Source organism: Penicillium cataractarum (assembly GCF_028827025.1).
Source record: "Penicillium cataractarum strain IBT 29864 chromosome Unknown utg000009l, whole genome shotgun sequence".
NCBI classification, from domain to species: domain Eukaryota; kingdom Fungi; phylum Ascomycota; class Eurotiomycetes; order Eurotiales; family Aspergillaceae; genus Penicillium; species Penicillium cataractarum.
In genome coordinates, this window is record NW_026622745.1 from 4,201,218 (window position 1) to 4,214,647 (window position 13,430).

At 51.1% G+C, this 13,430-nt stretch overlaps 5 protein-coding genes across 5 annotated transcripts; 2 read left to right on the forward strand and 3 right to left on the reverse strand.

The window, feature by feature from the left end:
- Positions 1–346: 346 nt before the first annotated feature.
- N7496_012131 (glutathione S-transferase) lies at positions 347–1,292 on the reverse strand (the record flags this gene model as incomplete). The annotated part of the gene is made up of 3 exons (XM_056705044.1): positions 347–702; positions 810–1,195; positions 1,252–1,292. The coding sequence occupies 3 exons, from the start codon at positions 1,290–1,292 to the stop codon at positions 347–349; spliced, it is 783 nt and encodes a 260-aa protein (XP_056551004.1).
- A 1,624-nt stretch (positions 1,293–2,916) lies between these two features.
- On the forward strand, positions 2,917–4,033 carry N7496_012132 (Enoyl-CoA hydratase AKT3-1; the record flags this gene model as incomplete). Its single annotated transcript, XM_056705045.1, has 4 exons — positions 2,917–3,236; positions 3,287–3,397; positions 3,454–3,810; positions 3,883–4,033. The coding sequence occupies 4 exons, from the start codon at positions 2,917–2,919 to the stop codon at positions 4,031–4,033; spliced, it is 939 nt and encodes a 312-aa protein (XP_056551005.1).
- Positions 4,034–4,401: 368 nt separating this feature from the next.
- ugd1 (UDP-glucose dehydrogenase) lies at positions 4,402–6,423 on the reverse strand (the record flags this gene model as incomplete). Its single annotated transcript, XM_056705046.1, has 3 exons — positions 4,402–5,613; positions 5,675–6,117; positions 6,195–6,423. The coding sequence occupies 3 exons, from the start codon at positions 6,421–6,423 to the stop codon at positions 4,402–4,404; spliced, it is 1,884 nt and encodes a 627-aa protein (XP_056551006.1).
- An 859-nt stretch (positions 6,424–7,282) lies between these two features.
- N7496_012134 (glycosyltransferase family 4 protein) lies at positions 7,283–8,734 on the forward strand (the record flags this gene model as incomplete). Its single annotated transcript, XM_056705047.1, has 1 exon — positions 7,283–8,734. The coding sequence occupies one exon, from the start codon at positions 7,283–7,285 to the stop codon at positions 8,732–8,734; it is 1,452 nt and encodes a 483-aa protein (XP_056551007.1).
- A 236-nt stretch (positions 8,735–8,970) lies between these two features.
- N7496_012135 (2-hydroxyacid dehydrogenase) lies at positions 8,971–10,014 on the reverse strand (the record flags this gene model as incomplete). Its single annotated transcript, XM_056705048.1, has 1 exon — positions 8,971–10,014. One exon carries the CDS (start codon positions 10,012–10,014, stop codon positions 8,971–8,973), a length of 1,044 nt encoding a protein of 347 aa, XP_056551008.1.
- Positions 10,015–13,430: the final 3,416 nt, after the last annotated feature.

Below are 13,430 nucleotides of genomic sequence, written 5' to 3' on the forward strand. Positions count from 1 at the left end.
TCAGCAGTGTCAAGTCACGTGGTTTGCTCGGAGAAGGAGAAGAACATTGCGAAACTGCGCAGCAATCTACTTTAATCCTTATTAGTATATGCTCTAAAGTATTGCTATAGTATACTCTGGGTTGTATCTTCAAGTCGAATGTTCTGCAAAAAGTACTTTGGTCCTGCGTGGTCCTCAACCTCATACATCTCTCTCCACAAACATCTCCGCCAATTAGCGGGCAGGAATTACTCTCCATGAAAGCGATAGCTTGGCAGAGTCTTGCGCTCAAAAGAAATATATGGATTAAGTCAAATTATAGCTAACATGTTCATGAAAAACAATAATTCCGAGATCATCCCAAGTATTACATAGAAGCCGAGAAATGTCCCTCGATCTGCTCAATCTTCGCAACGGCCTTCTTGTAACCGTCAGCCCCCTCCAACCGCTGAGCATATGCCGCCAGCAGGGGATACTTATCCTTCTGCTTCTTGTCCTTCAGGACTCGGCCACTAGCCGCGATAACAGGGAAACTCATCAAAATGTCTGCTGCGGTCAGCTCCTTACCGCAAAGGTAAGGACCGCCCTCGGGGGCTGTCTCCAGCTGCTGCTCCAGGAAAGCGAGGTTACCCTCGATATTGCGAGTCAGGAAAGACGCCTCAACCTGCGAAGCCACAATCCCGGTAATTGGGCGGACGAAGAAGGGAGGCGAGTTGCGGATGGCTTTTCATGCAAACGTCAGCATATTCTGCTCAGGATTTCGCTGCGGCGCAAGAATACGAGGGCCCGCGAATACGAATAGGCATCGAGCCAATAGATCTAGGACTTACTGTCGTTGACCAGAGTCATCACCAAGAAAGGCATCAGGCTGCCTTCCACGTAGTGCATGAAATAGCGATATCGCAGCCACTCCTCGCGCTCTCCGCCGACTTGGCCCTCGCGGCCGGCCTGGTAGCGCTCCGGTACTAGCGTCGGTCGCACACTGCCAAAGTGATCGCAGAGGTATTCCACAATCGCGCCAGACTCGGCCAGCACCAGGGGCTTCTCGGATCCTGGGGCCTCGATTGTAATGACGGGAGACTTGCCCAGTTGGTGGACCTTCTTGAGCTCGGCGGGGGCCAGCTTGTCGGCGCGACGCTTGAAGGTCTTCAGCTCATATTTCAACTGGAGCTCTTCCAGTAGCCAGAGGATGCGATGACTCCGAGATTGCTCGAGCCTGTGAAGTGTCAGTCTTTAGATGAAGTTATCTCGACAGGGTTATTGCCGACAAACCAGTAGAGCGTAATCTTGCAGCCTTGGTTGTTGTCTGCCATTTCGTGTGTTCAACGAGGGGGTTGGGTATAAATGGAGTTGTCGAAAGAAAGCAGATGGGGATGCTAGTCTCTTTATTAAACCCGGTCTATGATGTTGCTTAATTCTTTGGTTCTCCTTTTCATTAGTGGTCAGTGGGCTGTGTGGTTCGTGGCGGATGATGTCAATGGCCCGAGGCTCGATTGATAAGGATAAACCCCCGAGATCTGCGGATCCTTTTTTCCCGTTCATGTGAACTTTATGAAGCCGTATTCGTTGGGATTTTCACCCCATTTTCGAGCTCAATGATTTTTCCCCGGCACTGGACAAATCGATCCACTCTGGATTTGTCAGAGGATATGCCACTAGTCGAGTATGGGGTAACAGTTCATGTTCTAGGCCGCGTCGCTTTGTCCCGAGGTCAAGTTCCGGTGCTGTCCCTATACGAGTTACCACCTGCATACCCAATTCGGACAAAGACCAAACCTCACGAGTGGTGAGTTGACCAGACACACAGCCTCAAGACGTTGAGCGTGTGATGAGCACGTACGAATCAGATTATATTTTTGATTTATTTTGCTCACTCTCAAGCACTGCCTGGATCATTCGAAGTCATTACCGGTCACCCTGCAGAGACCTACTGAGCAGACCCTTGCTACCCTCAATGTCGAAACCATTCTCGAAGAAAATATCAGACAACCGAATTATTTACAAGAGTTAATAGTTATCAGGCGATACGGTCATCCGGAAAGACGAGTATTCGTTCACGATCAAGCGGAAGCGAAACAGCAACCATTGAGCAATCATTGAGAACCTCCTCCATATTGTCTGGATCAAATGTAGATCAGAGATACCATTAACCCTCCCCACGCCCCACTGACCACGGCTCCTGGAATAAGCCAAGGCCGGCTATAGTCCTGTCAACAAAATACATTTTACTTCAGTCATATCCGGGCAAGGATGGTCCGCACATCGCAATGGAAGTAGCCTCTGCGTCCCAAAGCCCATGCTAAGATCCGTCAAATCGCTCTGGCCATTCACCAATGAACTTGAATAATTTAAACATTTCCCACATCTCTTAAACCATGTCCGAAAATACGAGATTCATAGGGAGATACGAGAAAATCTTATATTGGAGAGCATTCAGAGGTCTTGGTCGACCGCTGCCTATCTCTAATGAACGTTCTAGAACAGCCACCACTCTCCTGTAGTAATATTCCAACAAGCAGCGACACCTTGACAAGTTGTTCTATTTGTAAATCTGGAGGAAAATCGCATTGGAGTGTGTAGGACAAATGTTTTTGGAACTGGACAAGGAGATACATCGACGTGCAGAACGATGCGATGTTGTGGAGAGATGAGTGTGAATCATCAATCACGTTTCACTGGCTCTTCGGACCTTCTCTTGTTATTAAAACGTAACTAGTCACCGTTGGCCCTCTCAAAGCCAGCCATGAAGCTTAAGTACAGCTTCCTGTGATGTTCATCACCCCGCTCCAACCCGGATGATCGCCCTCGGGGCCGAGGTACCGCATCGCATGCCGCGTGCTGAACAAGCCGACCATCCAAAACCCATCTTATGTATAAGAGGTACGAGCTCTTCCCAAATATGGCAAATTGTAAAATTTCAAGATTCAAACACTCAACATGCCGCTCACATCAGCTGCCATTGACATCCCCACCTCCTACGAGACCCTCAATCTCACACACATCAAAATCTCCCACCACCCCATTGGATCACCATCCGCAACACCAGTGGTGATTCTTACGCTGAATAGACCGGAGAAACATAATGCGTTTACACCTGACATGGCGGATAGTCTCACGCGGGCTTATCAAATGTTTCATGTAGACCCGCGCGTCAAGGTCGTCGTGCTGACGGGGACGGGGAGGATGTTCTGTGCTGGAATGGATTTGGATATTGGGTTTGGTGATGGGGAGGGGAGGGCTGTTGATTTTCGTGATATGTAGGTTTATTCGTTCTTGGAGGAGATGATCTGAGCTTATGATTTGCTAGTGGTGGGCGAGTTACTTTGGCGATGCATCGATGCCATAAACCTACTATCGTTGCGCTTCAGGGCTCTGCGGTTGGTGTCGGGATGACAATGACTCTGCCGGCAGCTGTGAGGTATGCACTAACACCTATAACACAAAAGATATGCTTTAAATCTAACATTGATCCAGAATCTGCCACGAAAAGAGCAAATTCGGCTTCGTATTCACCCGTCGTGGCCTAACTATCGAATCCTGTGCCTCATACTTCCTCCCTCGGCTGATCGGATTCTCACGCGCTATGCACCTCATCTCTACCGGCGGGGTTTACCCGCCTTCACCAAAGTATTTTGGTGATCTATTCACGGAAGTTCTCCCTGATTCTGCTCAGGTACTACCCCGAGCTTTGGAAATGGCTCAGGACATGGCGGAGAATACTAGTCCGCTGGCATCCTCGATGAGTCGGGCGTTGATGTGGGAATGTCCGACATCGCCCGAGGAGGCTCATTTGCTTGAGTCACGGGTGTTTCATCATATGATTGGACAGAAGTAAGTGATTTAGTGTTTATTGGACATTTAATTTTGAGGACCAAAGGCCGGTAGCTAACTTAGTGTTTGCAGGGACTACCGGGAAGGTGTCAACTCGTTCCTTGAGAAGAGAAAGCCTCGATTCGAGACTGATCCACGAGATAGTAGTGCCCCAAATTATCCGTGGTGGCCTGAAGCAAATATTGCTCTAGAGCCGAGTGTCTCGAAGAGCTCTAAGTTGTAGATGGAGGTTATCGCTGAACCGTATAGAAACAAAGATGCTGGCGAACAAGTTCTCGATTCCAATGGGAGACAGGCGTCGACTCACTGTTCTGTGTTCAAGACAGATACTATAGATTCTATAGCAAAGGACCATAAGCAGAAAATAAAATCATATTCATCATATTACAATGCAGTCTATTCATCATTCAATCAATGTTAGGTGTCCAACCCTCGCCATGAACAAAACATACCGGACATCAAATCAAAAAAATGAAAGAACAATCGATTAGTCAAACTCCATGTCTCGTGTATTCTAATTAGTAAACGAGAGAGGAAAAAATGTCTTGAACAATAAGAGAAATCAAGAAACAATAATCAAAGGGTATCGCTTTAGTATGCCACCATCTCGCGGGTCCGTCGGCCCACCACGTCGAATCTCAGGCCGAGCCGTTCCAACTCTGCCGCATCCAACAACCCCCGCCCGTCAAACACCCACTTTGGCTCAACCATGTTGTACGCAATGCGCGTCCACTCGATCGCCTCGGTGGCTGTGGGCCGGGTTGCAGCCGAACGGCAATCGCCGCAGTCTGCAGTACAAGCTACTTGGGGTCTTAGTTGATAAGAGACGCCCGCATGGGTCCAGATCTCGTGGTCCTGTCGGGCACAGGCTCGCTTGGAGTTCTCCTCACTCGCCTCGTCCGCGGTAGATCGGGCCAATTCTTTTTGGATTGAAGGAAGAATGGACTGCTTGGATGATTTGCGTGCCGGAGTATTCCGGAACTGGTCACAGTCGGTCACCACCAGCACTGCGTGTGCCTGAGAGCAGGCCAGGTACGGGTCAGGATGAACCTTGACAATCTGACCCAAAGCCGAGCTAGGGCAAACGGCCTCCAGCTCGCGCAAGATATCTTCCTGGCGACAGTATGGATCGAAGATGGCAATTTCGGCCGGTCGCTCTTCCAAAATGGCACGAACGACTTCCACGGCCAAGGACTCGCGCGTATCACCAGTGTTCTTCTTAAACGCAAACCCGAGCATTGCCAACTTGCGTCCGACCAGGTTGCCCTCGAAGCGATCGATGATCTTGCGGGAGAAGCGATCCCGCTGTCGCTCGTTCATCACATTGACCTGTCGCCAATAGTGTGCCACGTCGTCCAAGCCCAGGGATTCCGCCAGGTACGCCAAACTGGCAATGTCCTTGCGGAAGCAGGACCCGCCAAAGCCCAGTCCTGCCTTGAGGAACTGGGGTCCGATGCGCACATCCATGCCAATGGCCTTGGCAACTTGGTCCACCTCTGCTCCGGTTTTCTCGCAGATCGCACTGATCGAGTTGATGCTGCTGATGCGCTGGGCAAGCATGGCATTGGCCACGAGTTTTGCCAGCTCTGAGGACCACGCATTAGTCTCGATAATGCGCGATGGAGGCACCCAGGCTGCATAGAGGTTGGCCAGTATCTGAGCTGCCAGGCGTCCGCTGGGAGTCGCCGCGGATCCGATCAACACACGGTCCGGAGCCGTGAGGTTCTTGACAGCCGTGCCCTCGGCAAGGAACTCGGGGTTGGAAAGGACCTCGAAAGAGACGCCAGGGCGGTGGGTGGCCAGCTGGAAAGAAATGTCAGATCATTCGATATGTAGTTCAAGGGAACTTGGGATTGAAATTTACCATTTTGCGAACCCGCTCTGCCGTCCCTCCTGGTACGGTACTCTTCTCCACGATGATAGCGCCTGGCTTTGCGTGAGCTGCAACATCCCGCATAGCCCCGTCGAAGGCTGTCATATTTGTGGCGCATCCAGCGCCGACACCAAACATCTTTGTTGGCGTATTCACCGCCATGAGGATGATGTCTGCCCGTGAGATAGCCTGGGCAGAGTTACACGTGAAGAACAGGTTCTGGGGACGTCTGGATGCAGAGGAGCCTGGCTGGATGACTTCCTCGTTGTTGATCTCGGCGCCGTCACGTACAATGCGAACCACGGTATCCAAACCCGGTTCATGGACGGGCAAATGCTGGGACTGCCATCGTTGAATCCGGCTTGGATCTCTATCAAGCACTTCTACTGAGATGGAGGGGTGATAAAGGGCCAGGACCGCTGCCGTGGGACCACCTGTAACAAATTGAGTCAACCCGAGTTTCGCCGAAACAGTGATTAATGGAGCTCGCTCGTTGAGGGATCAAACGTACCGACATATCCTGCGCCGACGACACAGACATTCTTCACTGCAATGCTGGGCAACTCGGTCTCGCTGAGGACGCGCGACTGCGGTAATGCGGCCAGTTTGAGATCGTCGAACTCGGAGGGACGAAACAACGGGCTTGCGCTCGGAGTGGTAGGGCCCGTGGAGCAGGACATACTGCCCTCAGAGGGGGAAGACGAGGAGAAGACGTCCATGGGGATCTCATCGCCAGACATGATTGTCGATTGTCGGCGTTGTGCTTGTGGTGGTTGCGACGAAGAGGGGAGAACACGCGGGCACGACACGAGAGATAAAGATTCGACGCGGTCCGATCACGGGTCTCTGGTCCTCTGATTTTGTGATTTTCAGGTCACTTGGTCGCGAATGACTTGTTGGTGTCACTGGTGCGGGTATGGTCATAGATCACGGATAACCAGAACTATGAGGAACTATGAAACTCCCGAGATAAGAGAAAAGAAAGAAAGGAAAGAACCAGGAGAGTATATCCGCTCTCAGACTATGCCTTCCTCATGATCATTTGCCCCCCGGCACTTTTCATGAATCGGTTGATCCTCTATCGCGAGTTTCGGGAAGGAGGGGAGTCGAGTCTCGTCCAGAGCGCATCGTTGGGGCACGCGCGGAATGGCGCGTTCCCACTGGCCGCCAAGCAGCCTCCACCCGTTAAGCAACGTTCCTCCAAAAGTCCCTGAGATGCTTCTCAAATTCCCACTACTTTCGCTTTCTTTTGCTTGTCAGCGGCCAGATGCGGCACGTGCAGGACTTGGATCACCTTAAACCAAACAAAACTCGCCATCCCTCTCAACTCACCGTCAAGCTCGTTCAATCCTCCCGCCAATCGACTCGCCTTGTGTGACAATCGTGGCCTATCCCCTGCCATTTTCGGCCATGGCTGAGATGCAAAAGAGAGAAAAATCGAATTCAAGTCGGGACCTGGGACCACCTGAACCAACTGCGTGAACCCAAAACTTTGAATCGGTCTCTGATCAGCCCCACGCCTTCAAGACTATCTATCATCCCCCTCTCTCCCCCCGCCTCGACGTCCTTTCTCGCCATGATTCCTTTTGCATCGGCAACATGGCCGAGTCTTCGCCTTTGCTAGCTTCCTTTCAGGAGGATCGCAACGAATTCCCCAGCATTCTGCAAGGGAAAAAGGTCCTGTTGGCCACTGAATCATGGGGTCCCGTCAACGGCGTCAGTCGCACTACTCGCAGTCTGGTCGAGTACTTGCGGGATCATGGCGTGGAGTTGATTCTGGTCGCGCCTCACTTCAAAGGTGATACGTCGAAACAAAAGGTGTCCTGGGAATATCGCCTCCCTGGATGCGCCTTGCCCTACAACCCCGATTTGACCGTCGTCTACCCTTTCCAAATCAACCATGTCTATCAACAGACCTTCCAGCCAGACATTGTGTACCTGGCGAGTCCGGCCTCGCTTGGCTTTCAGATGCTCTTGCAGATCCGTCAGCTACGGTCACCCCCGCCAGTGCTGCTCAACTTTCAGACCGATCTGTCGGCCTACTCGGAGATCATGCTTCCGACTCCGTTGGATCAATTCGGTGTCTGGTTGTTGGCGACGGTCCAGGGGTTCCTGTTCCGGACTCGTGCCGTACACACCATCTTCTACCCGTGCTCGGCGATTCGAGGCTATCTGGAACGCGCAGGAGCTCCAGTTGATCGATTAGTCCAGCTGGGTCGCGGCGTCGATACCGTCTTGTTCACCCCCACACATCGTGACGAGGCCTACCGCAGGGAGATTGCGCCAAATGGAGAAATCATTCTCATCTGCGTCTGCCGTATTGCCCCGGAGAAAGGATTCGAGTTCCTCGCGCAGGTCGCGACTCGCTTGGCGGCGGACAAGGTGCCTTTCAAGCTGCTGATCGTGGGAGGCAACCGAAATCCCGTGGTGGAAAACAAGGTCAAGCGGTTGTTTGACGATGTCCGGAATCACGTCGTCTTTACCGGGTTCCTCACTGGAGTCGCCCTGGCTCGTGCCTATGCCTCGGCCGATCTTTTCTTGCACTGCTCTATCACCGAGACCTTTGGGCTGGTGGTCCTCGAAGCCATGGCCAGTGGGATTCCCGTGATTGCGCGCGATCAAGGCGGGCCCTCTGATATTATCCGTCATGATCAAACTGGATATCTAGTTGCGCCCCATGACCTCGACCGATTCACCGATTTGACGCGCGAGGTATCCCAAGACTCTGTCCGACGGGAAAGACTTGCAAAGGCTGCCCGTCAATATGCGGATGATACCACTTGGGAGAAGATCAATCGTCGAGCAGCATGGCAGATTGCCGATGCGTTGACACATACGGATCAAGAGTCGCACGGTCCACGGACACCGCTTCGGCCTGGAGTTATCGGCTCAACCATGGAGCAGATTCGTCTGGGATTTGCCGTGGGCATCGTATATGTGATGTGGTTGATTGCGGTAGTCCCGTTGATCGTCCATGGACATCGCTTTATTCCTCGGGCGTGGCAGGCGCTGCGAGATCAGTTCCAATGTACTCGGCCACTCCGCAACTGAATTTGACCTAATCGGGAGTTTCTTCTGTTCATACGGTGTCTTCCATATTCCTTCCTGTTTCTGCTTTGCTTTTCTTTCTTGACCAGCTGGTCTCTATAACCCACGACGCGGTTTTGATTTGAACCATGAATGCCATTTGCTATTATGATTCCCATGAGTCTGATGAACTTCAATACAAGTCTTTCCATATTACTATCATCATACATTGACCACTACCTAATGAAACACCATCTCCCTTATAATCGTACAGGCGCCGTATCTCTACGGACCAGGACATGTCCCTCCGTAACCAGAGAATTAGCACACGACTTCCCCCCAGCAAAATCCGAAAGATTTGACAAAGTCACACCAGCAATCTCCGTAAGCGCCTCACTGGTAAAGAATCCCTGATGCCCACAAATCAAAACATTCGGAAACGTCATCAACCGCATCAAAACATCATCATCAATGATCTCCCCGGAATGATCATTATAAAACAGCTCCCCCTCCGCCTCATACACATCCAACGCCAACCCACCCAAATGCCTCGTCTTGAGAGCCTCAATGACAGCCGTGCTATCAATCAATCCTCCCCGCGAGGTATTCACCAACATAGCACCGGGTTTCATCCGCGCCAACGTACCCTCGTTAATCAAATGCCTCGTCCCCTCCGTCAACGGACAATGCAAACTAACAATATTACTCTCCGCCAACAACGTATCCAACTCCACCATACTCCCGTACTGCTCAAACTCACCCCCAGCAAAGGGATCATACGCTAGCAATCGACACCCAAACCCATGAAAGATCCGCGCAGTAGCAAGTCCAATCCGTCCCACCCCAACGATCCCCACCGTCTTCCCATGCAGCGTCGTCCCCAGTAACCCCTCGATATTGAAATTGCCCTCGCGCACACGCGTATACGCCCGGTGCGTCTTCCGATTCAACGTCTGCACCAGCGTCACTGCAAACTCGGCCACCGCTTCGGGGGAGTAGGCGGGGACGTTTGCGACGAAGAGGCCTAGTTTTTCGGCGGTGACCAGGTCCACATGGTTGAAGCCTGCGCAGCGGAGGAGGATTGCGCGGACGCCGGTGGCGTGCAGGGCGTGGAGGACTGTGTTGTCGAGCGTGTCGTTTACGAAGACGGAGACTGCGGTGCTGGTCGATGCTAGCGGGGCGGTTTCGGCGGAGAGGGCGAAGGTGTGGTATTCTATTTCGCAGAGGGTTGGGAAGGTGGTGGAGAGGACTTCGTCGAGGTAGGTCCTGTCGTAGGATTTGGCGCTGAAGACGGAGAGTTTCATGATTGGTGGTTGGTGGGAGTTTATTGGGATGGTCTTGCGTTGTGCTTGGAGGTTTGGGATTGTGAATTGTGAACTTTGAATTGTGAATTGTGGCTCCGGGGAGGAGAGAGGAGGAGAGAGGGGAAGCTGTGCTCGAGCCTAATGGTATACATGGTATACATGCTGTGGCGTGGACAAAAGCACCAAGTCATGACGCAATATCTGGAGGAGAGGAGGTACGGAGATAGTTTGGGGGTACATTGGAGCTAAGCTACATTATCTGGGGGATCGACAGAACTCTAACGGCTGCAAGCGGACGGGGGACCTTTATTTCGGCGGAGTTTGGGCACAGCGGAATTCCGTGTCCATGGGGATGGAATGTAAGGATCACAGATCTGAGGGACCTTTCACATCCTGGGGATCTTGGAGATGAGACGAGATCTCTTGGTTCCAATAGGTTGGATCGGTGATTGAATTCTTGGGACCGATTGAACGTGGCTAGAAGTCTATAGTTAGATAGGTTAGGCTCGATAATTGGTCTTGGACCTGTTCTGCCAGCTGTATGGTTGAGCTGAGTGGAATAAGGTTATCACAAGGTTATCGATAGTCCGTGCTTTCTGAATTCCATTTCCCCCGCGTTTATGCCTGTCTAAGTATCTTCGATGGCAAAGCTTTGTCCTGTATGGATCCTAAGGTTGACAGGGAGGTGTTACTTCTGGAGAGACGTGTAGCTCTATCGCCGGGTCTAGAGGAGTCGAGCCCGAATGGCCTAGAGTTTAACTCCGTAGGCTGTAAACTGAAGTAGCAGAGCAACCTCAACGGTGGAAATCGTTACTATCGTAGTCGAACTATGTATGGCTCAGCAATTCACGTGCACCGTACACGATACTCTGTCTTTCTACCGGGTAAAATCGAAGCTTTGGATGATTCTCTGAATATGCAAACAGCCAAATTAACTGTCCAGTTAGTTGTTTCCTTCTCAATAGCAGTCAACTATCCCTAGGTATCACCATGCCAAATGCGGCAGATCTTCGACCCGCCTCGTTCCTACAGTCGCAACCCGTCGTGCGTACCACAATATCTATGTAGATCACTACTACTAGACTAGTAGACCAGTGTTAAGAGTACATCTAAATGTTGCATAACCATCAGCGCGGAAACACGGGCAATATATTCCGCACTTGAATAGAGTTATGTCTGTTCTCAGCCCATCGGAGAGTCAGTCCCTTAAGACGTCACCATTCTTATTCAAGGGCAAATCCTCGAGACGCTATTGATGATCTACAGCATCATTGGCGCATCATTAATTCGAGACACGGTCTGCTTGGCTGCATGCCAAGCGGGCACTACAGTACTCCAGAGTCTAGAGAGTCACAGTGTACAGTTAGACAGGGCGATCCCCGGTCCGGGGATCAGTGCAGTACACCACAGCCACTAACTACTGGATGTCGGCAATGATAATCGGAGGGGGCGGTCAGCAGATCTCTCGAAGGAGTCGAGGACTACGGAAAAGGCGGGACTGAATCAAGTGTCATGCATAGTAGGTACAGTAGTTCATACATCCGTCGTGGACGAAGAGGCAAAAGCTCGGGCATGGACCGAGAGGGAAGTTCGAAAGATTCCAGATGATTGCCGAATTCGGGAGAGCAAAGTTCCACCGGGAAGTTGGGTTTGGTGACTTTGTTGGTGGAGAATATTAGGAAGGACTCCAAAATTGGGTGGCGGGCAAAGCGCTGATCCGCGCGGGCTGGAAAGATGGGGTGTTTACTTTTTATTTTACGCCAATCAGGAGGATCCGGATTGTCGCTTGGGTCTGTAGGTTTCTTAGCGTGATAGACGGGATCGTCGAAACGGTGTTTTGCAAGAGTTTCTTTCACAAAGATATGTCAAAAGTGTATACATAATGTACTAGTAGTACTTCGTAGAGTAGGTCTCGCTCAGCGTTTCGTAGGAAAGACTTTCCCAAAAGCGTCGGGGACCCGAGGTACTGGTAACCAATCAACAGTCATCGATAAGCCAGAAACGCCACCGGTTGGCGTGGATGGTGGGAATAGATGCTGATTGGTGGCGAGGAACCGTGAAGAGCGGTGCTCGGCCGTGCTTGGCAGCAGTGAGCCACTAGTCCATCCGGTGAAGAATGTTGATTGGTGCATTCGACCTCTCTGGCCTAGTGGGATCCGGTCGATTTTCGACATTTTTCCATCTTCCTTTTTGACTTCTCGGGCGGAACCCGCTCGAGGCATCCGCGAAGTGACAGAGTTAATCGGGGGTTTCCTGTAAGATGGCTGGAGATCATAACATCATAGGATCATAGCGCTGGCGGCTATCTTAGCATCACATCATAACATCATACTTCCCGGGGAGAAAATATGATATACTCTGGATACTCTGAACTCGAAAATGTATCGGTACATTCGCAGAGATCCAAGTTGGCCACCCTAGGGTGGAATATCCCGATCGAGAGGATAGGCACGAGCTCCGCGGAGGACGGCGGAGCTGGCGGGGCCAGCGGAGTCTACAAGTAAACGACATCATTAATCAATTAGTATGTACGGAGTACTCGAGTATTATTATGCGGTGGCGATGATTCGGTTTCCAGTATACTTGTATATGCACATACTACTGTGTGGAGTGCAGAACTCAACGGGTAAACCCAGCATGCTTGTCTCGATATCCCGGACTGCAAGGGATTAGTATTCGTTGCGATTCGCTGAGAGAGGTCGACAGATATAGATCCCAGTCTGCACATGTGATAGTCTCTATGAGTATCCCTAGTCCAACCTCATTCCTCTCATCCGAAAAGAGCGGTCAGCCAAAAGGAGGGTTAGAAACAATCGGTGTGTCTCAAGACGGACGCGGGGGAATGTACGGGGGAGATCTACTGGATGTACAGTACATGCCATAGGAAGATAAGATGGTATAGTATAGTTGTTCTATAGTCTATAGTCAACTATAGTTTCTTCCTAGTAGAAACACCGTACAGACGGGAATTGTGACCGGCAAAGAATCGGGATGGAGGCTAAGGGACGGGCCCGTGTCGTACCGGGTAAACTGTTGTACATAGAAAGAGCGTATACGGAGTATACGGAATCATGATTAACTTCCGTGGTGAATGGGTAGTTAGATAGATCTGTTAATCTGTAAGGCAATACGAGAGCGTACTCGAGTATGTCAGTACTCCGTCCTCTACTCTCGTAGTATGTACCGGTACATCTCATATCTCCCGGAATCCCCCTTTCTTGGTTCTGTTCATCTCAGATATTCCAGACAAACCCGTTGATCTTATTTGAACACTTCCCTTCCCTGTCTTCCGTTCTCTGATCCTCATGGGCATTCCTCTACTTGTTCATCGATTTGCCTCCTCTTAGCTCCCTCGCCTTTCATATCTCCACTTCTTCCAATCCAAAACTCTCCCAATACTGTCTCCACCAACTCCC